The 26,434-nt window shown below is 38.0% G+C and overlaps 1 protein-coding gene and 2 non-coding genes across 48 annotated transcripts in view; 1 reads left to right on the top strand and 2 right to left on the bottom strand.

Annotated features, from left to right (window-relative positions):
- USP40 (ubiquitin specific peptidase 40) overlaps positions 1–26,434 on the top strand; it is an 83,241-nt gene that overhangs the window by 14,960 nt on the left and 41,847 nt on the right. For 31 of the 46 annotated variants that reach the window (XR_014053900.1, XR_014053904.1, XR_014053903.1 and 28 more), the window contains 9 exons: positions 477–605; positions 6,105–6,200; positions 7,576–7,683; positions 14,968–15,268; positions 18,987–19,068; positions 20,895–21,066; positions 24,200–24,284; positions 25,100–25,170; positions 25,844–26,163. Coding sequence is in view for 38 of the 46 variants with exons in the window: in XM_081491059.1 (XP_081347185.1) it covers positions 477–605; positions 6,105–6,200; positions 7,576–7,683; positions 14,968–15,268; positions 18,987–19,068; positions 20,895–21,066; positions 24,200–24,284; positions 25,100–25,170; positions 25,844–26,163 (1,364 nt within the window). In the remaining 8 variants the exon portion in view is untranslated. The remainder of the gene's footprint in view (positions 1–476; positions 606–6,104; positions 6,201–7,575; positions 7,684–14,967; positions 15,269–18,986; positions 19,069–20,894; positions 21,067–24,199; positions 24,285–25,099; positions 25,171–25,843; positions 26,164–26,434) is intronic. The other 15 variants (XR_014053902.1, XR_014053905.1, XR_014053901.1 and 12 more) reach the window with 1 other exon arrangement.
- LOC145508152 (small nucleolar RNA SNORA11) lies at positions 9,629–9,764 on the bottom strand. Its single transcript, XR_014055408.1, has one exon. It is a non-coding gene; the product is annotated as a small nucleolar RNA SNORA11 (small nucleolar RNA).
- On the bottom strand, positions 23,507–23,579 carry TRNAG-CCC (transfer RNA glycine (anticodon CCC)). The gene has a single exon. It is a non-coding gene; the product is annotated as a tRNA-Gly (tRNA).

The following is a 26,434-nucleotide window of genomic DNA, read 5'->3' as shown; positions in this document are numbered from 1 at the left end:
GTAATGCATAGTAGATATAGCTCTGACTTTGAGGCACATAACAATCTCATTAAAATATATTCAACTGCTAAAGAACTCCTTTATAAACCAGTGTAATAGGTTTAATACAAGACAATTTTCTCTTGCTAAAATGCTCTCTCACTCACTGGTAGGGTAGTATGTGTTGCGTTACAATGTGGACTTGCATGATTTTAGCCAAAGTATATAAAAATAGCATCTTGATTGAATATATGTTTTTATGTTTAACTCAGGCAGAGTTTGGTTGGTGTAGTATGATTGGTATTTTCAGTCAAAGAATTATGCATTTCAAAATTTAAAACTGGTTATTCAAATTTATGTTAATTTACCCTAAATAATAATAATAATAACCAGTGATGTTTCTTACTGATTTTAATAGTTGAAATTCTTCTTTCCCCTTTCATTATATATCTTTCTGTCTATGTAAACTATAACAATGTTTATGTTCTTTCTTGTAGAGTGAATTAGATGACTTGGAATATATGTATGACCTCTTCTCGGTTATTATACACAAAGGTGGTTGCTATGGAGGACATTATCACGTGTATATTAAAGATGTCGATCATTTGGGAAACTGGCAGTTTCAAGTAAGTATAGAAATTAGTTTAAGAGTATCTTTGCAACTGTTTTCTAGCCTTATTATTTTGGTGAGGCTATTTTTGGTCATTTATTATATGTTCACTCTGTAGAAAACTCTTAAAGGCATTAAAAGTTAATACAGATAGAAGTTTAAATTTTTTAAACACCTCCTATTTTCTCTTCACCGAGGTTCTCCAGTTGTTATCATTTTGCCACATTTCTGCAAGCCCATCCTCTGTATACAGACACACACACACACACACACACAGAGTTAACATTATCATTATTAGTGCTGAACCACTTGAAGTTTCGTGGGCCTCTTTACCCCCTGAATTCCTTAGTGTTTATCTCCAGAGAACCAGGACATTCTCTTACATAAGCATAGATCAAAATCAAGAATTTTTAACACTGATACAATACTATTTATTATCTAATAAATATTTTATATTCAGATTTAACCTGTTTCATCCAAATCCTTTATAGCATTTTCTTCCCACTGTAGTGTAAAGTCCAGGAACATGCATTATATTTAGTTAACATGTCTTGAAAAGTGAAAGTGTTAGGTGCTCAGACATGTCCGACTCTTTGCAGTCCCATGGACTGTAGCCTGCCAGACTCCTCTGCCCATGGGATTTTCTAGGCAAGAATACTGGAGTGGATTACCATTTCCTACTCCAGGGGATCTTCCGGACCCAGGGATCGAACGCTGTGTCTCTTGCGTCTCCTACATTAGCTGGCAAGTTCTTGACCATCTGAGCCACCAGGGAAGCCCTTCGGTCTCTTTTAATTAATAACCATTCCTCAGCTTTCTTTGTCTTTCATGGCACCAAACAAAGGTAGTCCTTCTATATTGTCTTCTTTGTGTTTTACAGATGCGACTTCAGTCTTCCTGAAATACTTGACTGTGAATGGCATGATGTTTATTTTGTCTGGGAACCCAGTTTCCCAGTACCATTTATTTAATATTCCATTCTTTCCCCACCAATCTACAATGCCAGTTCTGTTATATTAATTGTTATTTTTATTTAAGTCCATTTTGGGGCTCTGTATTCAGTTTTTGTTGTTGTTATTCCTTGTTTTCCTGTTCCTAGGCAAATGCTACACTATTAATTTCTATAGCTGTATTGGTAAGTCTTGTTATCTGGTAGGGCAAGTCTCTCTATGTGTTGTTATTCTTCAGGAGTGTTTTGGTTTTTATGGTTTTCTGAACATTTCTAGAGTCACCTTATCAATATTCTAAGACATATATGCACATAATAGTAGTAGGGTTTTGAATCTACATGTGTAAATAAGATCTATCTTTTTGGTTTTTAGAGCTTCTTTAGTGTTGTCTAAAAAAAGTTTTATAATTTTCTCTAGAAAATAAAGCACTCATCAGGAGTCCAGTTCCAGTTATTTGCAGTGGAGAAAATTATATATTACATGCTAGCCCCAAACTCTCAACCAGTTTCCTAAAATGTAACTAAAACACTAATATGTAAGTTCTAACCCATCATGTTAGGATGTGGCATGCTTCAAACATACCTTCCTGGTTGTCAAACAGTTAATATTGTGATGAATGAATAATTGCTCCACTTGAGGTAACATAGCTTCTCTGAGTGCTGTGCATGCATGTGTACATGCTTAGTCATGTCCGACTCTTTGCAACCCCATAGACTGTAGCCAGGCTCCTCTGTCTGTGGAATTTTTCAGGCAAGAATACTGAAATGGGCTGCAATTTCTTCCTCCAGGGGATCTTCTTGACCCAGCGATCGAACCTGGGTCTCCTGCATCTCTTGCATTGGCAGGTAGACTCTTTACCACTGAGCCACCTGGGAATCCCTCTGAGTGCCAGCAGTATTGAAAAATGCCATGTTCCCTTTGTTGACATTCACTTTGCTTTTCAGAGCATCTCCCTGTGTTTCTGATGCTCTGTTGGTTATACTTAGAATGTACTGAGAGATACTTGTGCTTTGTAAAGTTTGGATATTTAAAGTCTAACTGTTCTATTGGGAAAATATTGACAGGGAGATGTTCTATGGTACTGTGTCTATTCTGTGTAGTTTTTGGACTGCTTGTGGCTGGTATATTGAAATACAGTTACCTTGTTAGTACATTGACTTTATAATAACCATCTTGCTTTTGGAAAAAGACTGTTTTGTTTCACTCTTTCCTATCCTTAACCTCCTGTTTCTTTTCTTTCTAGAACTGGGTTTATCCAGTTTGGGGTCTAGGAAACCATACAAGCATCTCTCGAATGCTTGTGCCTATTTGCCAAGACACTAACTCGTTGGGCACATTTCAGTCAGGTGGAATGACGCACGTCTTACCTCCTCTGATCTAGTTCTGCCCTCCATGTTCCACCCTTAGTTGCTGATTCTTATCCTGTTACCTTCCTTCACACCTCTGTCTTCCAGGCCCCATGATAGTGAATCTTACTCTCCAAACAGCTGTTCTCCCCTGCGCCACCCCACTTTCAAACAATTATATTAACTTTATTTCATTCTCTCTAAAAGATGAAGTTGAACCTTGTATTAGATCTTTATTGAAGCTTATGAACAGGTCTGATAAATAGTTACCATATAGTTCTTTTTTTTTTTCTTCTCTTTGCCTAGTCCACTGTAGTTCCTGGTTTTCTCCTTCCACTTATGCTTCTGTGGTAGCCTTTGTTTCCAATGGTACCCTGTCTCTCTTCAGCCTTGGAAAGTGCCCCTGCCTTCCATGCAGTTCTGCTTCTGCCTCGGGGCTGTGTCTCTGCTGTCCTCCATGCTGGCCGCAGGCCCCCCTCAGTCTTGCTCAGCCAGTGTCAGATTTCAGGCACTTCTCTAGCGGGCGGGATTTATCCTCAGTCTTTTGATGCATAAAGTATTTATTTACAGTTTCCTTTTTAAGTTTATCATTGACATCACACTCAGAGGTAGCTTCACATGGTGCGGTGAGGTAGCTTAAAAGGAATGATTCTTCCATATCTTCCCTGAGTTGTGTTTCCTTAGACATCTCAATAATTCCATGTTCATTTCTTTGGAAATGGTTAGCAGCATCAGGCTCTTCTCTCAGTTCCATTATATGACTCAAAAGGGCAGGCAGGCATGCTTTCACTTGGTTTGGCTATCTACACTACTTCTCTGGTCTGAAGCTCTGGTACTTTAGCAGGGTCTTCTTGAAACTTAAAGAACAATCAGAAGATTGCTTTCTGTCTCTGCTTGTATATTTCCTCATTCATGACTTCTGTGCAGCATCACATTTATCTTTTATTACTATTATTATTCCGCTCTTTAAGAATCACTAGCTTTTCATCTAGAGCTTTATGGTTTTCAAATAATGATGCATGCTTTAAGAATTTCAGCTTCAGTAGGTATACCTGCTGGACACTGCTTGTCTGTTTACTACCATTATCCTGAGAGCTCTCTTATGCCTAGTGATAAAGGACTCCAAATACTGTAAACACAGGCAGGTATTGTTTTTTCTGCTTTCAGTTTGGTGATTTCTTCTTCCCTTGCAAGTTTTCCTGCTAGGTGCCATCTGCAAGGAACAACTTTAAATAACCTGTCTCACATAATGTTTCTTGGGTGAAAGCCAACATTTCAGTCTCTCTCAGCCCAGCTAGAAGATGAGTTCTTCTCTCTTGCATGGAGGTCATTAACTATTCAGAATGTGGCCCTAGATCTGGCTATGAAGAGGAGCCTGACTTAGGCCTTCCAAAGGGGGGCCTTTCGTTTCATTGATGTTTTGATATCACTTTGAACATTTGAGGATGTGGGACAAAGAAGGCTTTTCAATAAGTCCCACCAGGCAGCCCCGGGACTGGTGCTTGCAGGACCAGCCTCTCCTCACAAGACCAAGGTTGGACACTGACAGAGGGCAGGAGAACTCGGCCCAGGCCACATGCCCCCTGCACCAGTGTCACGTCCTGGGTGATGCCAGCCTACCTCTCCCCTCCTGCCATTTTTAAATCTCTTGTTTCTTAGCCATGAATGTCTTTGCATGCTAAGTCACTTCAGTTGTGTCCGACTCTACGCAAACCCATGGACTATAGCCCACCAAGCTCCTCTGTCCATGGGATTCTCCAGGCAAGAATACTAGAGGGGGTTGCCATTTCCTTCTCCAAGGGATGTTCCCAACCCAGGAGTAGAACCCATGTCTCTTATGTCTCCTACATTGGCAAGCGGTTTCTTTACCACTAGGGCCACCTGGGAAGCTCATGAATGTCTTTAAACATCTTAAACACACTATTTTATTATTCTCTACCTGAAAATTGCAGTATCTGAAGACTGTGGGTCTTTGAATATCTGCTGGCTCTATTTCCTCGTGTTTTTGTTATTTAAGGCTGTAGACTTGGTTGGCTGTTTGTTTTTTAAAAATACAGTTTAGGAATGATTGGAAGCCTGAGTTAAAAGTACCCTCCATGAAAGATATGTGTCTGTCTCTACCACATGCCCGTGGTCACCTCCAACCTTTAACACCTTGAAGATAAGATCTGTGTTTTAGAGCCATTCAACTAGTATGAATTTGGGCCACAAACTTACATGAGGACCTATTTGTGATTATAGATTTTTAGAGGAAGTGTATTTCCACCTTCATCTAGTATCAAGGTGAAAGCAAACAAGTTTCTCATTGTCCTTTGTTGAGGAGGGGGGTTTGTTTGTGGATCATGCTTATATTTAGAACATAGCCCTTTCAGGTTTCTAGCTTTTTGCAGGGATCTATTTTGCTGGGTATAATAGAAATGTATACATTTGATCTTTGACCTGGATTCCTGGCTTAGAGCCCCTTGAGATTTTCCGAGTGATAAGGTTGTCTTTTCTTGTTCATAATGATCCTCTTTCAACCATACCTGTTTTTGCTAATGAAGTTACCTGCAGGGTGAGGGCTGGTCACCAGAGGAACCAATCACGTGGTTAGAGGGTAGAACCTTCAGCCCCACCCCCTGACCAGGGAGGGACCAGGAGATTGAGTTTGGTGGTACGTGCTCATTGCTGCAGTCATGTCTGACTCTTTGCGACCCCATGGACAGCAGCCTGACAGGCTCCTCTGACCATGGGATTTCCCAGGCAAGAATACAGGGTGCATGCCCTCCTCCAGGGGATCTTCCTGACCCAGGGATCGAACTCATGTCTCCTGTGGTGCAAGCAGATTCTTTTACCCCTGAGCCACCAGGGACCAATGATTGGTCACCAAGGGCCAACGATTCAATCAGTCGTGCCTGCATAATGAAACTTAAATAAAACTCTGAAAGAAGGGGACTAAGGGAGTGTCCAGGTTGGGGACCACTGTGCTAGAAGCTGTGTTTATCTCACAATCCCAACTTATAGAAATGCTAGAGAAATTAGGTAATTTGTCCAGGATTATTCAACCACAGTTGAAATTCAAAACCAGACTGCCTGATTCCAAAGCACATACAAGTTAGTATGATGTTTATATCATATTTCTTCATCTTGAAACCTCTGAGGCACAAACATTCCTGTTTTGCTAATTACTTTTTAAAAGATTAGTGATAGAAACTTTTTTTTATTGTTTTGCTTCTTTAGGAGGACAAAAGTAAACCAGATGTGAATTTGGAAGATATTCAGAATAAAGAAGAGATTGATGATCCGTTGATGATTTTAAAAGCAATCTTATTACAGGTAGAAAGAGTATATGTTTATGTTTGTGTTTATGTAGATATCAGCTATCAGCTATATGATTTAGTTGGTAGAAATGATATTGTTACTATTCATAGTCTTTTTAGGGGAAATTCTCTATTAAAAAAAATTTTTTTTTTTATTAGATGCTTTCTGATTATAAAAGAAATACTTATGAATGGTAGAAATTTTGAGGGGAAAAATTGAAAGTATATAAAAAAAATAAGTTTAAACCCAATGTCTGGTTACTGTTAACACTATGATATATATTGTTTGCATTTTATTTCCTTTGTGTTTGTATAGATATGTTAGGATTGGGTTACAAGATTTCTTTGGGTATTATTATTGTTATTGTTACTTTAAGTAGAATTGGGATATACTGTATATACTTCTTTGGAATTTACTGTTTTCCCATATTATCCTTTTAATGTCTTTAGGACCTGAAGTTATGTCCCCCTTTTCATTCCCAATATTGATAATACCTCAAGTGTATGACTTCTAACGTTTGCCTTGTACTCTGTTGTAAAGATGGTAGTCTCTTTTCATTTATTCATTCATTCTTAATGAACATTTTTTTCTCAGTTTCTTTCTAGGGACCTAGGCTGAATATTGGTCTGTGGCTACTGTATTAGTCTGCTAGAGCTGACATAATAAAATCCCACAGACCGGTGTCTTAATTAACAGAAATTTGCTTTCTCATAGTTCTCAGGCTGGAAGTCCAGATCAAGGTGTCTGCAGATTTGGCTTCTTCTGAGGGTTCTCTGTTTGGCTCTTGCTGTGTCCTCATATGGCCTTTCCTGTGTTCATGTGCACCCCTGGTGTCTCTGTGTGTCCAAATTTCCTTTCTTTGAAGGATGCTGGATTGGATAAGGGCCCACCCTTAAAGGCCTCATTTTAACTTAGTCGTTTCTTTAACTTCCCTATCCAAATATAATCAGTTAAAATTTTGAGAGTTAGGAATTCAACATGTGAATTTTTGTGGTAGGGGGACAGATTTCAGCTCAAAATAGTCACTTCTTACCCCCTTTTAGAAGTTGTTTATAATTCAGAACATTCAGAAGAGACCAGTAGTCTTTTTGCATGAAAGTATTTCTTCTAAAAATCCCACATAATATCAGAAATTTACCAAATCTCTAAATACTCTTTGGATATTGCTCTTGAAATGTTTAAATGTTACCACATAGAAAGTGGCAAAATTCAAGTTTTCTAAACTTAGGCTTAATCTATTTTTAAAACCTTTTTATTTTTAAATAATTTTGGTTAATCCACCTACTGGTTTGGTGTTACAGGCACCAAATCCTGCTGGTTCCTTGAACTCATAAGCATTGCACTTAAATCTTATCAGATTTTCTTAAATGACTTTTCTTTCTTTCATAAGGAGGAGAGTAATCTAATTGCTGTTGATCAGCTGGGCCAGAAACTGTTAAAGAAGATAGGAATATCTTGGAATAAGAAGTACCGAAAACAGTATGGACCACTGCGAAAGGTATTCATGACATCCTTCTAGAAAGTTCCATTCCCAAGAAATTTTATTGTGATCTTGGCAACATGAATTTCTTTGCAGAAGGAAATTTAAACTAGGTAGAAATATAATTAGTATTTTTCTTAATGGTTAAAATTCAGTTAAATAACTTAGTAATTTATCATAGAATCAAGAAAGAGAAGAATAGAGAATGGGCTTTTAATCACAACAGCAAAAAATGTCACCAAGTTCATATTCTTTTTTTCTAATTAATTTTAATTGGAGGATAATCACTTTACAATATTGTGGTGGTTTTTGCCATACATCGACATGAATCAGCCAGGGGTACGCATGTGTCGCCATCCTAAACCCCCTCCCCTGTCTCTCCCCATTCCATCCCCCTTGGTTGTCCCAGAGCACCAGCTTTGAGTGCCCTGCTTCAGGCACTGAACTTGCACAGGTCTTCTATTTTACATGTGGTAATATACATATTTCAATGCTATTCTCTCAAATCATCCCACCCTCGCCTGCTCCCACAGAGTCCAAAAGTCTGTTCTTTACATCTGTGTCTCTTTCGCTGCCTTGCATAGATTGTCGTTACCGTCTTTCTAAATTCCATATATATGCATTAGTATACAGTGTTGGTGTTTCTCTTTCTGACTTACTTCACTCTGTATAATAGGCTCCAGTTTCATCCACCTCATTAGAACTGACTCAAATGCGTTTCTTTTTATAGCTGAGTAATACTCCATTGTGTATATGCCAAGTTCATATTCTAAGGCTTATCATCTTACTTATAGAAATGTCTTCTGGCATTCATCCACATTTCACTTGATCTTTCTTTGATACACAGTTCTACTAAACTTGGCAGTCTGGTTTCCTCGACTGTAAGATGAGCAAAAGCTGGTAATACCAGAATTGAGACGAAAACTTGACTGAAAACAAGCAAAGCAACAAAACACTTAGTAAACATTTGGAGCTATTTCTTGTAGAAGCAAGGTGCTTATGTGCTTCTGTCCATGTTTAATTTCATCTTTTAATTTGACCACAGTTCATAAATGAAGTTATTGACCCTGAGTTCATAGACAGTCTTAAGTTTTCAATCAAAACGATTGGACCAGTGTTTCAGTATTTTACTGTTAAGTATGTTATCAGCTGTGCAGGGGCTTTATTGTTTTGTTTTTAAATAAAAATATTCATAAGTTTGAGGAAGTTAGCTTTTACTCATAGTTGATTGGTAGTTTTATCTCTTTTTTTCTTTGAAGTTAATTTGTGCTTTTATTTGCCAATATAACTTAACTACAGTGGCTTACAAACTTTTTTGACCTAAAAATACATTTTACATCACAGTTCAGTAAACGCATATGTAAAGAACATGTATACTTATCTGTATAATAAGTTTGTTGAGCAGTTTTACAACAAAATAAGGTACAGAAATTTCCTATATTCCCCTTCCCCACAACATGCATAGTTGTTACCAACATCATTCATCAGGGTGGTTGGTTGGTTAGCTTGTTTTTCCTAAACCAAGGATGAACTCTATTGATGTGTTATAATCACCAAAGTCCACAGTTCATCTTAGGATTCATTCTAATGAAGTAAGTAGTACTACATTCTTTGGGTTTGAAAAAAAAAGTATAATGACATATATCCATTGTTACAATGTCATACAAAGTATTTGCACTAAAAAATTGTATTCTGTGTATTCACCTCCCCTCACTCCCAGACTCCTAGCAACCACTAACCTTTTTATTGTATCCATAGTTTTGCCTTTTCCATAATGGCCTAAATAGTTGAAATCTCTCTTCTTTCAAAGCGTTTATATTTCTATGACCACTCATGGCCCACGCATTCATGGGCTGGGCAGACTCCAAGTAGCAAACTTCCCCACTAAATGCTGCAGCTTTCCTTCCAATATTGAACCTGGTCCCACTGGTCCTGCCCAACAGCCACATAAAGTGCAGAGGACACGTGTAGAGTATTTGGTCATAGGAAGGCCACAAGTTTTATGCCCCTTGTCACAGTGAACCCAGATTCCTTTTTGGTGTGTTATAAGCAGCTGATAGTTGTATCTTGAATAGAGGTTGGAGTTTATCAAAGGCCATTTGGTTACATTTGTTGATGTGGCCACATGGCTCTTTTCTTTTACTCTGTTAATGTAGTGAATTCTGTTGACTTTTTTCAATGTTAAAGCAAATCTTACATTTCTGGGATAAATCACATTTGATCATGACATAGTTTTATGTGACATAGTTTTATGTATTTCTGTTGTTTATGTTGGGCTTCCCGTGCAGCTCAGTAAAGAATCTGCCTGCAATGCAGGAGACTCGGGTTCAATTCTTGGGTTGGAAAGATCCCCTGGAGAAGGAAATGGCAAATATTTGGCTCATATTTTATTAAGGATTTTGTGCCTATGAAAATCCCATGGATGGAGGAACCTGGTAGGCTGCAGTCCATGGGGTTGCTAAGAGTTGGACACGACTGAGTGACTTCACTTTCACTTTTCACTTTCATGCATTGGAGAAGGAAATGACAACCCACTCCAGTGTTCTTGCCTGGAGAATCCCAGGGACGGAGGAGCCTGGTGGGCTGCCATCTATGGGGTTATACAGAGTCGGACACGACTGAAGCGACTTAGCAGTAGCAGCAGCAGCCTATGTTTATGAGAGATATGAGTCTTTAACTTCCTTTTTTGTAGTATCTTTGTCCAATTTTATTATCAGAGTTAGGGAGGACTCAAATTGGGAAATTTTCACTTTTTTATATTCTTGGAAAGAATTTTTCTGAGGTAGATTATTACGTCTTTCTTAAATATTCGATAAAACTTGTTAGACCTGAAATGTTTTTATGGGAAGTTTTTTATATTATAGTTTTAATTTGTTTGTAGAGTTACTTACATTTTTTTACTTCTTGGATTGTCTTAGAAAATTATATTTTTAAAAGAATTTGTCCTTTTATATATGGTGTCAAATTTATTGGCATGAAGTTGTTCAGAATATCTCATATTATCTTTTTTAGTGTCTGTAGGACCTAAAGTTCTTCATTTTCATTCCTGAAATTAGTAATTTGTGTTTGCTTGCTTTGTTCATAAGTCTTGCCTTAGGGCTTACCAAATTTTAATAAAACAGCTTTTCAAAAAACAACTTTTACCTGTATTTTCTACTCATCTGTTTTCAACTTCATTGATTTCTGTTTTTAGTTATTTCCTCCCTTTCACCCCTGGGATTTAATCTAATTACCCTTTTCTAGCTTCTTGGGTTGGTATCTCAGTTGTTTTTTAAAACATGCTTTTAAATCATAATTTCCTTCTTAGCGCTAATTTGTGCTCCATTGCCCAATCGTGTCTGACTTTTTGTGACCCATGGAGTAGCCCAACCCGCCAGCCTCCTCTATCTGTGGGATTCTCCAGGCAAGAATACTGGAGTGGGTAACCACTGCCTTCTCCAGAAGATCTTCCTGACCCAGGGATTGAATCTAGGTCTCCTGTAGGTGGATTCTTTACTGTCTGAGTCATGGTCCTTGCCTTCAAATCTACTTTGTTTGGTATTATTACCTACTTTGCACCAAGTTTTCTAATGCAAGTGTGTCTATTGTAAACAGTGTGAAGTTAGTTTTTGTTGATTTTAGAAAATTGTGATTTTAAGGAATTTAACCTCTTAAAGTGTCAAATTTGTTAGCATAAAGTTGTTTGAAATACTACCATATTATCCTTTTAGTATCTGTAGGACCTATAGGACCGTATTTCATTTCTGATATTGGTAATTTGTGTTTTTTAGATTTCTTTTTCATCATTCTTGCTAGAGGTTTATCAAGGTTACTAACCTTTTCAAAGAAACAGCTTTGCATTTGTTTTTCTCTTTTGTTCACCTGTTTTCTATCAAATATTAGAGTTTGATAGTCTCCCTTTTAATTAGAATGTTCAGTCCATTTATTTTTAATGTACTAATTTGTATAGTTGAGTTGAATTCATCATCTAGCTGTTTGATTTTTATTTGCCTCCTCTATTCTTTGTTCCTTTTTTCTCTTTCTTGCCTTTTGAATTAATCAAGTAATTTTTAATGTTTTATTTTTGTCTCCTGTGTTGACTTTTTGGCTGTAGTTCTTTAATTTTTTTACTGTAGGGATTACACTATTCATAAGTTAGTATTGTAATTTATAGACCAATAGTGTAACACTTCATGTACCATGTAAGAGGCTTACAGTATAATTTCATTTTCCTACTCATTCTTTTCTGCTGTTGTCTTGTATCTTACCATTATTTGTAAATGCACCATGTGTTTGTATGTATGTATGTGTTTCCTTTAAACATTTAAGTGACTTTTAAAGAAATTAATGAAAAAAATCATGTTTTATTTTACCCATTCTGGTGTTTATTGTTCCTTCTTGCATGTCCAAGTTTACATCTAATATCCTTTCCCTTCAGCCTAGAAATCTTCCTTTAGTGTTTTTCTGGGCCTCTAGAGCTGCAGGCAAAAATATTCTCAGTTTTTGTTTGTCTGATATTTTTATTTTGCTTTCATTTTTTTAAATGGCATTCTTGCTGGATATAGAACTTTAGGTTAATAGTTTTTATTGGTTTCTTTCGGCACTTTAAAATGTCATTTTATTATGTTCTGGCTTCCTTTATTTTGGCTGAGAAGTCAGTGTCACTTAAATGTAACATGTCTTTTTTTCTGTCTACTTTTAAGATCATCTCTTTATCTTTGGTCTTTAGCAGTTTAACAATAATGTGTCTTGGTATGGCATTCTTTGTGTTTATTTGCTTTGTATCTGCTAAGTTTTTTCATGTCTGAGGCTTGAAATCTTTCTTCAGTTTTGGCCATATTTTCAATTTATTTTTCTGCTCTATTATCTGTCTCTTCTTCAAAACCTACAGTTTCATATATATTGGACTATTCAGTATTTCCTCACTGGTCGTAGATATTCTTGTAGGGTTTTGTGGGGTTTTTTTCCCCCTTGGCTCCAATATGGGTAATTTCCATTGATCTGTCTTCTGCTGTATCCAGTCTTCTGTCAAGCCCAGTCAATGGATTTTTTTGTTTCAGTTATTGTCTTATTCAGCTGTATATTTTTCACTTAGGTCTTATTTAAAATGCCCGTTTCTTTGCTGAAATTCCGCATTTGAACCTACTCTGTACATCCTTTCCTATAAATTTATGTATTTCAATAACTTTACTATTATAACATCTGGCTTATTTCTGGGTCTGTATTCACTTTTTTGTCTCTTGTGAATTGACTGCCTCATCTCTTTATTATGAACCACATTGTCGTATTTCTTTGCATGCCATATATTCTTATATTGCTTGTTGGACATTGTGGAAGATGTGTTTTAGAGGCTGTGGATTATAAGACTTTTTCATTATAGTCTAACAGACCCTTAAGTAACTTTGAATCACCTTGATCCTGTGGAAGCTTCATTTGGGGCTTTGGTAGGGTGGATCTGTTGTAGTTTAGCTGACAGTCCTAGGGAGTAGCTGTTAGTCCTGGGGCCTGCGTGGTCCTCCCTCTTAAGGCAGAGGTTAGCAAGCATGGGCAGGCTAGGGATCGCTGCCCTATTTTGTACAGCCCCCAGCTAAGAACTGTCTTTACATTTTCAAACAGTTATGTTTAAAAAGGTGTTCAGGTTTGCCTCTTACCCCACAAAGCCTAAAATACTACTCTCTGGCCCTTTACAGAAAAGTTTACCAGTCCCTGACCTAAGACGGGACCCTGCTAGAATCCCAGTGGAAAGCCTGAGGTGCTTGTCATATGCCTCAGACTTGGCAGGTCTTCAGCTCCATGTTCTTCCTGTCCAGCAGCAGGGGGCCAAAATCTCTGCTCATATCTTAAATCTCCCAGCTGTTGCCTTCTGCTCGGTTCCTTGGGTCTCAGACTGTACACGTGCCATTCAAAAGTCAGCCAAGGATGGGAGGAGGTTTTGATAAGGGTTACTTCTGGAATTTTCTCTTTCACTCTTCTGCTTCTCTGGCATTCTCAAATTCTGCCTCCTAAGTCCAGTAAGACTCCTGCCCTTCGCTTGAACTCTCTTCTCCATCGTTCTGTGCAGCAGACTGGAAAGTGGCGGGTCAGTGCGGAGCTCACCTAGCTCGTTTCCCTTTTTGAAGGGTTATGCCCCCCCCCCCATTTTGTCTGTTTTTGGTTACTCTTCAAACAGTTGTTTTCTTTATTTTGCTCAAAGTTTATGATTTTTAATCAGTGGGGTTAGTCTACTGATAAAATTCTCTGCTATTACTGGGACCAGACTACACTGAAGTTTGAGGTTTAAAAGAGTTAATCTTCAACTATCGAACAAAGAAAAAAATTGCTATATGGAAAGTATTCATTACTCAGAGGTTTCAAATTATTATTTTATTGTACTTAAAATTATTATTTTATTGTACTTAGCTACAAAACTATATTACCGTCTGTTAGATATAGTGTTAACAGTATTACCTCTGGATCATCTGTTTGATTAGAGAGTATGCATCATTATAAATTCTTCCTTTCCAAGAGAAAAATGAGAAAATCACCTTTCTGTGTTGTTCAATGAGCTAAGAAAATGTTCCATATGCCCCCAAGTGATTTTCTGTGTGAAGTAGTTTGTGCTGAGAAGAAAAGAAGAGATACAGGCAGATTAGGGAATGAGAGAAGAGTGGAGTAGGGGTGGAAAGGTGGGATAGGCTGGGGAAGAAAATTTTTTTTCTTCCTATCCTTTAGCTGGAGGAATTTGAGCATCTTTGAGATTATGACTTAACCTTTCAATGTTTTGATTTCTTGAGCTAGCCTGTAGCCTCCAGGAAAGACAATACTTAATTTAGTTCATGTAAGCTTATAATTATGACTATATCCCATAATTTTGTCAGGATTATCTTCTGTGATGCTTCACTGTGTAATTTCCTTTGTTTTGTGCTTTGTTTGGATGGCGTTAAACATTTTGAAAGTGTTTATTCCATGTAATCTGTTTCAGTAAAGGCTTTTTAAAACAGCATTAAAACAGTTACTGAGATATAATTAAAACATGTTTAAGATTGTGTCATAACAGGGCATGTCCTGAGAGGCTAGGGCCCAGGGGTAGAAATGTCCAAAAAAAAACAAAACACTAAAATAGATTGTGTCATGGCAGCTTTCTCCCTGGATATAGCATTTAGACTGTTCAACAGAAAGCACTCTGGTTTTTATTAAATGTTTTATTATGGCCCAAATGAAATTTTTTTCCCTCTTTAACTGGCCAGGCCAAAAAGTTGACATACACAGAAAGGACAATTTTTTTAATCATGTCAATGGAAATTTTTTTTGTTAACCTGATGTTTGTTTTTTGTTTCTGTACAGTTTTTGCAGCTTCATTCTCAGATATTTCTGCTCAGTTCAGATGAAAGTACAGTTAGTCTATTGAAGGACTCTTCTGTCCAGGCTGAGTCTAATACCCAAAGAAATGATCAACGACTTTTCAAGACACTTACTTCAGAATCCTCAAGATTAAATGATAGACCCTCCTGTCCCCACTGGTTTGATATAAATGATTCCAGAGTCCAACCAATCAAGGAAAAGGATATTGAACAGCAATTTCAAGGAAAAGAAAGTGCCTACATGCTGTTTTATCGGAAATCCCATTTGCAGAGACCCCCTGAAGGTATGGAAAGATAAATGTCCCTATTTGTTTAAGTTGATGACCATAGAAGATAAATACTGAGTGCTGTTTGAAGTTTTTCCCTTTTAGAAGAAGGTTACTCTTGGAATATTTTAAAATATTTTCAAGTTAACTAGAACTATACCAGAAAGTCAACATTCTGTCATTTTAAAAAGATGATATATTTCTGTCTTTTTTCACCGGGTGATAATATGAGGCCATAGTTGGATTTTCAAAATGGCATTTCCTTGGATCACATCATGTTTTCTTGTTGTGTGGGCAGGGCAGACAAGATTGTTCTCCATTCAGGCTTGTCTCTGCAGTTCGGGCGTGTGTTGTCATTGGGTTGCAAGTGGCCTTGGTCTTATTTTCATGTGTTCCCTTTTATTTTCTTTTTTCCTTTTCCTCAAGGTAATAAGTCTTTAAGCAGTTGAAGTATCTCTGAAGCCTTCTTTGCTGAATCTTCTAAGAGAACTCATACCATGGTGGATGGAGGTTAAACACTGAGATCCACAATGATAAATTTTTGAACTTAAGCTACTAACATTAATTAGTCTGTAAGACTTTTTTTTTAATCACTTCCCAGAATTTATGCAAAAGTGAAAAATCCTAACTAGGAAAGCTGTTTAGATTGAGACATATCTATGATTACAGATGAGGATACTGTTCTTGGAGAATGAGAATAGTGATCATTTTTATAAAGAATAAGAATAAAGCAATTACTGATTTGCAGTGAATCAAAGGAAATTAACTCTCTGGACCTGAAACAGTAACAATTATATAATGGTTCTGTTGACCAGAAAGGTTTTTTTCCCTAAGGGGGAAAAAATCTGGTAATGGTTCTGATAAAAAAATATTGAAGAAAAATTGAATTCACAATTGTAGAAATATATATCAGTTTTTTCAGATGACATGTTGTTTTTTCACTGAACTTAAGTGTGTACATAATTAGAGTATGTACTAAGTGACAATTTTCCAGTTAGCTTAGGACTTGAATAAAGGTCCAGCCAAAATCTTCATGGTTTTTTAGGGGGTTGAAGGGATGGAACTTGGCAAAATGATTCTAAAATTCACCTCGAAAGATAAATTAATGAAAACTGAAGAGAGAATGTCCAACTCTTTGCGACCCCATAGACTGTAGCCTACCAGGCTCCTCCGTCCATGGGATTTTCCAGGCAAGAGTACTGGAGTGGGTTGCCATTTCCTTCTCCAGAGGATATGCAGATGACACCACCCTTATGGCAGAAAGTGAAGAAGAACTAAAGAGCCTCTTGATGAAAGTGAAAGAGGAGAGTGAAAAAGTTGGCTTAAAGCTCAACGTTCAGAAAACTAAGATCATGGCATCTGGTTCCATCACTTCATGGGAAATAGATGGGGAAACAGTGAAAACAGTGTCAGACTTTATTTTTTGGGGCTCCAAAATCACTGCTGATGGTGATTGCAGCCATGAAATTAAAAGACGCTTACTCTTTGGAAGGAAGGTTATGGCCAACCTAGATAGCATATTTAAAAGCAGAGACATTACTTTGCCAACAAAAGTCCGTCTAGTCAAGGCTATGGTTTTTCCAGTGGTCATGTATGGACGTGAGAGTTGGACTGTGAAGAAAGCTGAGTGCCGCAGAATTGATGCTTTTGAACTGTGGTGTTGGAGAAGACTCTTGAGAGTCCCTTGGACTGCAAGGAGATCAATCCTGGGTGTTCACTGGAAGGACTGATGTTGAAGCTGAAACTCCAATACTTTGGCCACCTCATGCGAAGAGTTGACTCATTGGAAAAGACCCTAATACTGGGTAGGATTGGGGGCAGGAGGAGAAGGGGACGACAGAGGATGAGATGGTTGGATGGCATCACTGACTCGATGGACATGGGTTTGGGTAAACTCCGGGAGTTGGTGATGGACAGGGAGGCCTGGCCTGCTGCAATTCATGGGATTGCAAAGAGTCGGACATGGCTGAGCGACTGAACTGGACTGAACTGAAGAGAGAATGCTAAAGGAAAATTTATTCTATCAGTGTAAACATATTTATAATGCTGTAATAATTAAGACAGTGTAGCACTAATGCAGAGGTAGACAGATCATTGAGCAATAAGCCCGGAAGCTGATACTAAGTATTTTTAGGATTTTAATCCATAAAAAGGTAGCCTTTCAGATAAATAGGGGGAAAATGAATTACTCTGCAAATACAACTGGGAAGTTGGTTAGTTGCTAATCACTTGAATTAACAGTTAGTACAAATGATTCTATTTATCCCTTTCATGAAATTATACTTCCTTTAATGTTTATGTAAAAAAGAAGCCTTAAAATGTAGATATTTTTCTGATCTTAAGATAGGAAAGACCTTTCTTAGCTTGAGAGCAACAAAAAAAATTGAAGGAAAAGTGATACAAACCTTAATTGTGTATTTGTGTTAGTCACTTAGTTGTGACTAACGCTTGTGACACTTCGTGACCCCTTGGACTATAGCCTGCCAGATTCCTCTGTCCATGGAATTCTCCAGGCAAGAATACTGGAGTGGGTAACCATTCCCTTCTCCAGGGGATCTTCCCAACCTAGGGATTGAACCTAGCCTCCTGAATTGCAGGCAAACTCTTTACCATCTGAGCCGCCAGGGAAGCCCACATAAACCTTATTACACAATGCCAAAAGGCAAATGACAGGCTAGTGGAAAACTGAAAAATACATGACATTTATTTTCCCTGTCTATAGAGTGCTCTTACATTTATTCCATTGTGCTCAGTGTTAAATTGGAAAAAGGGTATAAATAATGTACAAAAGAAGAAATAAGAACAACCAATGAACTGCCAAAAAAATCTGTCTAGCCCATAACCAAAACACATGAATCATAACAGCAGTGAGTGACTTTTTTCCTCCCAAATCAAATATTTCTGTTAATCTGGTTCTCAAAAATTAGCATTTCCTCTACATTTGGTAGGTATATAAAGTAATACAACTTGTTTGGTTGTATGTATTTAAAAACCTTAAGCCAATAATTGTACAGATTTGTTTTGAAATAGAGCTGTGTATAAATTTTTAGTTCAGAGATACTTGTTAGCCCTGTTACATTGTAGTAATGACTAACTGGACATCACCTGAATGTCCAACAGAAATGGATTAATTAAGCTATTTATAGAATGGGCTGCCATGCAGTCATTTAAGGCTTTGGAAAAATATTCACAGTATATTAAATGAAAAAGCAAGTTATATATTTGTTGACTATAATCTCAGTTGCTTTAAATAGGTGTGGGGTGTATGTGTGTGTGTGTACAGACACATTGTGTAGAATAAACACCAGAAGTATATATAGATCCTCAAAAAAAAAAAAAAGTATATAGATCACATTTTAGCAGTATTCCCTAGGAGTGCAATTATAGGTGATATTTATTTCTTTTACGTTAAAAAACATCATTTCTGGAACTTTTATTTATAATGATCATTTGGTATCAGGAAGAAAATAGTACATGTTCTTTTTAAAAAGTGTATTTAAAAAGAGTTGAAGAAATGGAATTCTCTAGCTTCGCTTAAAGAACTGTTTACCTTTTTTATGTTTTAATATTTTCAATTTACAGATGGGAAAATTAAGATCCAGAGAAAATTTGTATTCACGCAGATTGTAGAAGCTTTCCTAGCTCCCAGCGTGGTCCTTTCTAGTTTTCCGTACTTCCTTTTCAGCAACCAGATTTTATTTAGTCAGCACAAGTTAATGAAAAGTTTTGTTCACAGCTCGAGCTAACCCACGATACAAGGTTCCATGTCATTTGCTGAGTGAAATGGATGCAGCTAACATTGAACTACAAATAAAAAGGTAACTTTAAGTTACTTTTAGAATTTAAATGGTTTTTCTGGGGAGCAAAGACCTAATTGAGGTCTTAAGTATTCAGTAATGAAAAGTAAAGAAGAAAAAAAGTCAACTATTTAATGCCAGTGTCTTGTTATTAGCTGCTGAATTTTAATACTGAGAGTATCTTTTACTTTGAAATTACCCTTATCTGTGAGAGTGATGAAATAATGACACTTAAATGGCCATTGTTAAGTAGGGGTCAAAGTCTAAGAAAACTAGAGAAATCTGAGCCGTGATTGTGCTGAATGAGTTTTTTCCTCCACACGGAAGGAGTCTGTCAGGAAAATTCCCCCTCGTGTGTAAGTAGTTGTGGAGAACTGGCCTGTAGTGACAGCACAGCAGAGACGGGCCAAGGGGAGGAAATGTGGAGTCTGCAGACTGTTTGGCTTAATGTCAGTCTTGGGCGAAAACCTACAATGGATTATTAAATGGATGATTTGTGAGAACTTGATGATCTCAACATTTTTCTTTTGAGGTCCAACCTTGGACCGTGAAGAAGTGGTTTTTTATTTGTTTTCTGGGTTGGTGGGTCTGTAGGGTACTGGAGTAGGGAAATGGATGTTCCTACAGTCTCCTTATAGACCCACGGGGTGACAATACATAGCAGGTATGTGTTCAACATTTTTATCATTGATTTGAAGCTGAGAAAAAATAAATTGCTTGAACAGCAAATTAAGATCAAAGAAAATAGATCTCAACAAAAATTAAGGCATTAAAAATAGAGAAATTTATCAGAGTCAAATATCTGAAGTGTGAAAAATAACCAGCCTCCATGAGTGGTGTGGATTAGCAGTTAGTGTTAAAAACAGGAACAACCCAGGGGTTTTTAGTCAGCCACCACTAAGCTATACACTGTGGTCATCAAAAGCTAATGCTGCCTCTGACCGCGTTCACAGAACTGTGCCTGAGGTACCTGAGTGGTGGCTACAGCCACATGAGTCATCTAGCTCCCCATTGGCTGAGCTCCGGAGTGTTTTGGGCCCAGTGCCTCACAGAAGCTCCATGGATTCAGAAGTGTAGCAGACGCAAGGCTGCTGCTGAGGACATATGACCTGGAGAGAGTAGACTCCATGGATCATGAGACTGACTTCATATAGTTTATGGGAGAGTCTGTGAGGTCTAGTGGAAGTAAGGAGGAAAATAGAAGTTGTAACCCCTTCATGGATCACAGCCTTGCTGTGGCGAAGGGGCTTGCGTAACTCAGTGAAACTATGAGCCATGCCGTGCAGGGCCACGCAAGATGGACGGGTCATGGTGGAGAGTTCTGACAAAATGTGGTCGGCTGGAGGAGGAAATAGCAAACCACTCCAGTATTCCTGCCACAAGAACCCCATGAACAGTATGAAAAGGCAAAAGGATATGACACCGCGAGATGCGCTTCCCAGGTCAGAAGGTGTCGACTATGCTGCTGGGGAAGAGTGGCAGGCAGTTGCCAGTAGTTCCAGAAAGAAGGAAGCAGCTGGGCCACAGCGCTTACCACAGTTTTAGGAGCATGTTTCCAGCATTTTGTTCATAATGATGATCTCAGGATTGGAAGATTTCAGATGTCAATATTTGTTCAGAGTAACACTGCACAGCGTACATTAACACCATTTTCCTTGGAATGCACGGTGGCAGAGCTATTGAGAAACTGGAATGAGACATCTTGGAGCATGGAAGAAAAGGATGTTAATTATAATTACTTAAGTGGAGAACTTCTTTATATTGTAAATCAGATATTTTTGGTTTGAGATAAAAGGGTATCTTTTATAGAAACATGGCATTTATGTGTTTCTTATGCCTCTTTCAAGGGCGGAATGTGATTCTACAAACAATCCTGTTGAATTGCGTCTCCACCTCGGCCCCCACTATCATTTCTGCAACGGGGCTCTGCACCCAGTAGTGTCCCAAACAGAAAGCGTGTGGGATTTGACCTTTGATAAAAGGAAAACTTTAGGAGATCTTCGACAATCAATATTTCAGGTAATTTAGCCTCAGTTCCTCTTAACAGACATTAAGGTCTATCTCAAGCTGGATTTTCCTATTTAAATTTCTGTTTAGGATTCAGCTATTAATTTTTCACAGCAGTTTAGGAAAATCCTACATCAGCCACTTCCATAGGGGGATGGCCCAAATGTCTCCCCTCACTTGCCAGTGTTTTTAAAGAGCTCTTCTTCACAGTCAAGACTCAGAGGGTCCTGTCAGCACGTTTTCAGAGAAGAAGCAAGCCTGGTATATTTAATTTGGGGGAGAGAAAGAGTATAAGGTTGTCTGTTTCCGGGAAAAGAAATGAAAGAGAATTGCTTTTTAAAAGGAGTAAAAAGATAGATAATTATGTTGCCTAAAACCAAGAGCCACGAAACAAATAAAAACAACTAACTTTTCTTCCTTTCATTGTAGAATAACATTTATTCACAAGATTCCTAAGGGAAAGAAAATGTCTACTGGTCTATAGTAAAAACAACCATGGTTATAATCATGGTCTGCAAATAATTTATCCAGTTGTATCTTAATGACAACAACAATAGTGCTCTTTATTTTGCTTACAGTGCTTTCATATAAATTGTATCATTTGATTCTTCAACTTCAGGAGGACAAGATAGCCCTGTTTTAAAGATGAGGAAATTTTGACTTAAAGAGATCTAATGGCTTGCCTAGGGTCAGACATTAGCAGTAGAACTCGGACTCCAGCCCTGGTTTCCCTACTGTTTCTTTTTCTTAGTTTTACTTTACCCCACACTACATCCTGTCAAGGAAAAGAGCAATAGAAAATGGAAGCACTCCCCCATAGAAATAAATGAATTTTCTGAAAAATCTGTATCATTTATCAAAATTATTAGCTTTCTTTTGAGTTTCCACTTGTACAAAGAAAAGCTGGCGAATTTCTTATTTAACTGTAGTTGATTTGAATGATATTTTAATATAGGATCAGGATTTCTAAAATTGTCTAATACTTCTGAACTTTTCTGTTAAAAGTTTATTTCTGAGCCAGTCCTGACAGTGTTGATATAGGTAGACTTGGGGATTGACCCTGCTTAGGGTAACGTTTCAAGTGGAGAAGGCCTTAATCACAGTCATAATGTTTAGATTCATGCCAGTCGTGCTTTTTGGCGTTTTAAAGTGTGCATCTCTGTTACCTTAGGGCTTGCCAGGTGGTGCACTGATAAAGAATCCACCTGCCAGTGCAGGAGATGCAAGTGACACTAGTTTGATCCCAGGGTCAGGAAGATCCCCTGGAGAAGGAAAGGGCAACCCATTCCAGTATTTTTTTATATTAACTCATTTTAATCAGAGGATAGTTACAATATTGTGGTGGTTTTTGCCATACATCGACATGAATCAGCCAGGGGTGCACATGTCCCACCATCCTGAACCCCCCTCGCACCTGTCTCCCCATCCCATCCCTCTGGGTTGGCCCAGTGCACCACCTTGAGTGCCCTGCTTCATGCATCAAACTTGCACTAGTCATCTGTTTTCCATATGGTAGTAGACATGTTTCAGTGCTGTTCCCTCAAATCATCCCACCCTCGCCTTCTCCCACAGAGTCCAAGTCTCTTCTTTACATCTGTGTCTCTTTTGCTGCCTTGCATATAGGGTTGTCGTTACCATCTTTCTAAATTCCACATATATGCATTAATATGCTATATTGGTGTTTCTCTTTCTGATTTATTTCACTCTGTATAACAGGCTCCAGTTTCATCCACCTCATTAGAAGTGACTCAAATGTGTTCTTTTTTATAGCTGAGTAATGTTCCATTGTGTATATGCACCACAACTTCCTTATCCATTTGTCTGCCGATGGACTTTTAGGTTGCTTCCATGTCCTAGCTGTTGTAAACAGTGCTGCAGTGAACATTGGGGTACATGTGTCTCTTTCAGTTCTGGTTTCCTCAGTGTGTATGCCCAGCAGTGGGATTGCCGGGTCGTATGGCAGTTCTATTTCCAGATTTTTAAGGAATCTCCATACTGTTCTACGTAGTGGCTGGCTGTACCAGTTTGCATTCCCACCAACAGTGTGAGAGGGTTCCCTTTTCTCCACATCCTCTCCAGCATTTATTGTTTATAGACTTTTTGATGGCAGCCATTCTGATCAGTGTGAAATGATACCTCATTGTGGTTTTGATTTGCATTTCTCTAATAATGCCAGTCCAGTATTCTTGCCTGGGAAATCCCATGGACAGAGGAGCCTGGCAGGCTACAGTCTTTGGGGTCCCAAAGAGTTAGATGTGACTGAGTGTGTGCTGTACCCCCACACGCACTCTGTTATCTTAGAATTAACCCACAGGCAGGAGTCTGTGTGACTGACACAGTTAAGTACTCATGTAATAAGTATGAAGTTTATTATTATTTTTATTTGTTTATTAGTCTGGGCCAGGTCTTAGTTACAGCATGCAACCTCTTAGCTGTGGCATGTAGAATCTAGTTCCCTGACCAGGGATCAAACCTGGACCCCCTGCATTGGGAGTGCAGAGTCTTCACCACTGAACTACCAGGGAAGTCCCTGAAATTTCTTTTTAAGAGAACTGCCTTGTAATACTGTGGAGGGAGGCTGAATAGGACTGACCTTTATGAGTGGTGTTGTTTTGGTGAGGTTGCCACAGTCCTTAGACTCTTGGAGCTAGAAACTTAAAAACTCCCTGCTAATCTATTGAGTAAAGTGGTAATGCCACTTTTTAAATTTACAAAAGGAGACATTCCTTTCAAGAAGCAGGAATATTCATGTGTGCTGCTTCTCCCTGAATAGGGCTGATTAAACACACAATTTTTGTTCTTTGGGACCAGGATTCCTGGGCTGGCACACAGATCACTTTGCCTTCTGATAAAAGTGGTCTTCCAATAAATTAAGTAGAAATGGTTGTTGAGAAGGTTATTGTGCTCTTTGTATATGTCAAGGTTCTTTTATCATTAATGGGTGTGAGGTTAACTGTCTTTGGATTTGACTAGGTTAATGATGAAAAATGCCTTCTTTCCTCATTTTTGATGCTGGGTGGACATTGTCGTATTCGTTTGTATCAGCTACATAAAGAAATTGGCACAGTGCTCTTCCTTATTTAATCTGGAAAAGTAATCTCTGTTATTTTTCATTGTCTTCTTTTCTTTCACTCATATTCTGCAGCTGTTAGAATTTTGGGAAGGAGATATGGTTCTTAGCGTTGCAAAGTTTGTACCAGCAGGACTTCATGTTTGCCAGACACTTAATGGTAAGATAAATATTAAGACACAGCAACTTATTTTGTATATTTGCATTTTTTGTGGGGCTCATATGATTTTCTACTCTTGGCCAGTTTCCCCCTACCTACTACTTTTCTTAGCACCTAAACAAAAATTTTAAAGCTTTGGAAATTTTTTTATATTACCACAAACTTCTGAGCAAAATGGTTTGAAACTATTTAAATATTTAATACGGCTTGGTTTTTTTACCCAGTTCTCAACTTCAGATTTGGTAACAAGACAAAAGCACTTTAAGAGCTTAAAAGTACTTCCTTTGAATAACAGCAAAACATGAATAGCAGTAACAGCAGTGACATTTATCTTGGACTTATGGAGCCAAAGACCAAGACAAGTGTTTGTATAAATTCTCATTTGATTTCACAAAATTCTTTTATCCCCATTTCATAAATGAGAAAACTGAGCATAGAGGCTTGAAGTCCACAAGGACATACAGCTAGTTAGTGGTGGGTGAGGACCATGTGATGTGTAAGTCTTCTCTATGTTCACAGTGTCAAGTACAGTTGACCTTTTATGTTGATTTTTTTTTTCTTGCTATCATGCCCACAAAGATTTTGGGGAAAATGCTTGCATAAAATGAAAATGAAGAGAAAAAAAAGTAAAGAGTATGATGGAAGGAATAAAGATAAAAATAATACCAGTATAACAACCATAATTACTTCCTTTTTCTTAATTTTCCTTAATGAGAATGCTTTTTCAAACAAATGTTTGTATCTCAGTTCTGTCTTTAAAAAATTTTTTTTTGAGGATCATAAGAACAGTTTCACTGATAATCTCATCTTCCTAGGAGATGACCTGACACTGTGTGAAATTGAAATCGCTGACGGAGAAGACATCTTTGTATGGAATGGGGTAGAGGTAAATAAATGTTGAAGAAATGCCCTGAGAGTTTTGGATATGTTTTAAGTTATTATGATAAAATTTTATTCAGCATATGTGACAGCACATATATTAGAAAACTGCTGAAATGTCCAATAAATTTTAAGTCCAGTCCATGCTGGTCATATGTTCAGGGATAGTTGTAGAACATCTCCATGGGGCCAGGCTGTGTGTCAGAAGCTAGACGCAAAGGTGAGTAATCCATCTGTGTCCTTCAGGCCCGAGGTGTGAGTCACTGCACTGAGCTAAGTGCCCGGGAGGGTCTGTCCGGACTCGGGATGAGGACTCAGCAGGGCGGGACACTATATGAGTAGAGGTGGAGGTGACCAAGGGAGCACAGCCGAGAAAGGGGTGAGGAGCATCTCACCCTCTCCATGGACTGTCCTTGGTCCTCCTCATGTCTTTACCACCTCTGAGGACTCACATGTCTGTCTCCACTTGAGATCTGTCTTCTAAAAAGTAAACGATGGCTAAGAAAAAGCTTCAAAATCTAAAGCTGTGCTTCTGATACCGAAAGAGATTTTGTGAAAACTTTATTTCACTTGAAAAAAAAAATGAGAATTATTCTACGAACGTCTTTTACTGCATTACTATGTTAATTTAACTTTGGCCAATGTGAACTGTACTAACGGTTGACTTGATACTGTTGTAGGTTGGTGGAATCCAGATTCCAACTGGTAGCGACTGTGAACCTCTGCTTTTAAATGTTCTTCATGTAGCAACAAGCAGTGAGGGAGAGGAGTGTCAGCAGCTGATAGAATCTCCACATGTCTTTCCATCTAATGCGGAAATAGGCACTGTATTCACAGCCCTAGCAATTCCAGAGGGAGTCATCTTAATCAACAACACTGAATCTAGAGGTGAAGAGAACTGGACCACCATTCCCAAGGAAGACTTGAAAAAGACATTCAGAGAACAAGGCCTCAGAAACGGAAGCTCAGTTTTAATCCAGGGTTCTAATGATGGTAACAGGTAACATGCTAAAGAGAGAATGCTTCTCAAAGTTATTTTAATTACAGTGCTATCTCTTAGAACTCTAAAGCTTTATGTTAATAATGATAAGAGTTAAATGTTTCTTTTTATTTCTAGACATTGTGTTCTATATATCATAAATAGGAATGTTCTTGGTTAGGCGACCTGGAAGAAAATGATACTGTAATGTGATTTCTTTTTTTTTTAATTTGGTAAATGTGGTAACTGAATAATATAGGTATAGGCTAGATACAGTGTAGGTTGGTTGGCA

The sequence above is a fragment of the Giraffa tippelskirchi genome, chromosome 5, assembly GCF_054371585.1.
Source record: "Giraffa tippelskirchi isolate mGirTip1 chromosome 5, T2T-mGirTip1v1.2.pri, whole genome shotgun sequence".
In the NCBI taxonomy this organism is placed as follows: domain Eukaryota; kingdom Metazoa; phylum Chordata; class Mammalia; order Artiodactyla; family Giraffidae; genus Giraffa; species Giraffa tippelskirchi.
Note: the sequence above shows the minus strand (reverse complement) of the source record. Positions and strands in the feature narration are given on the sequence as shown.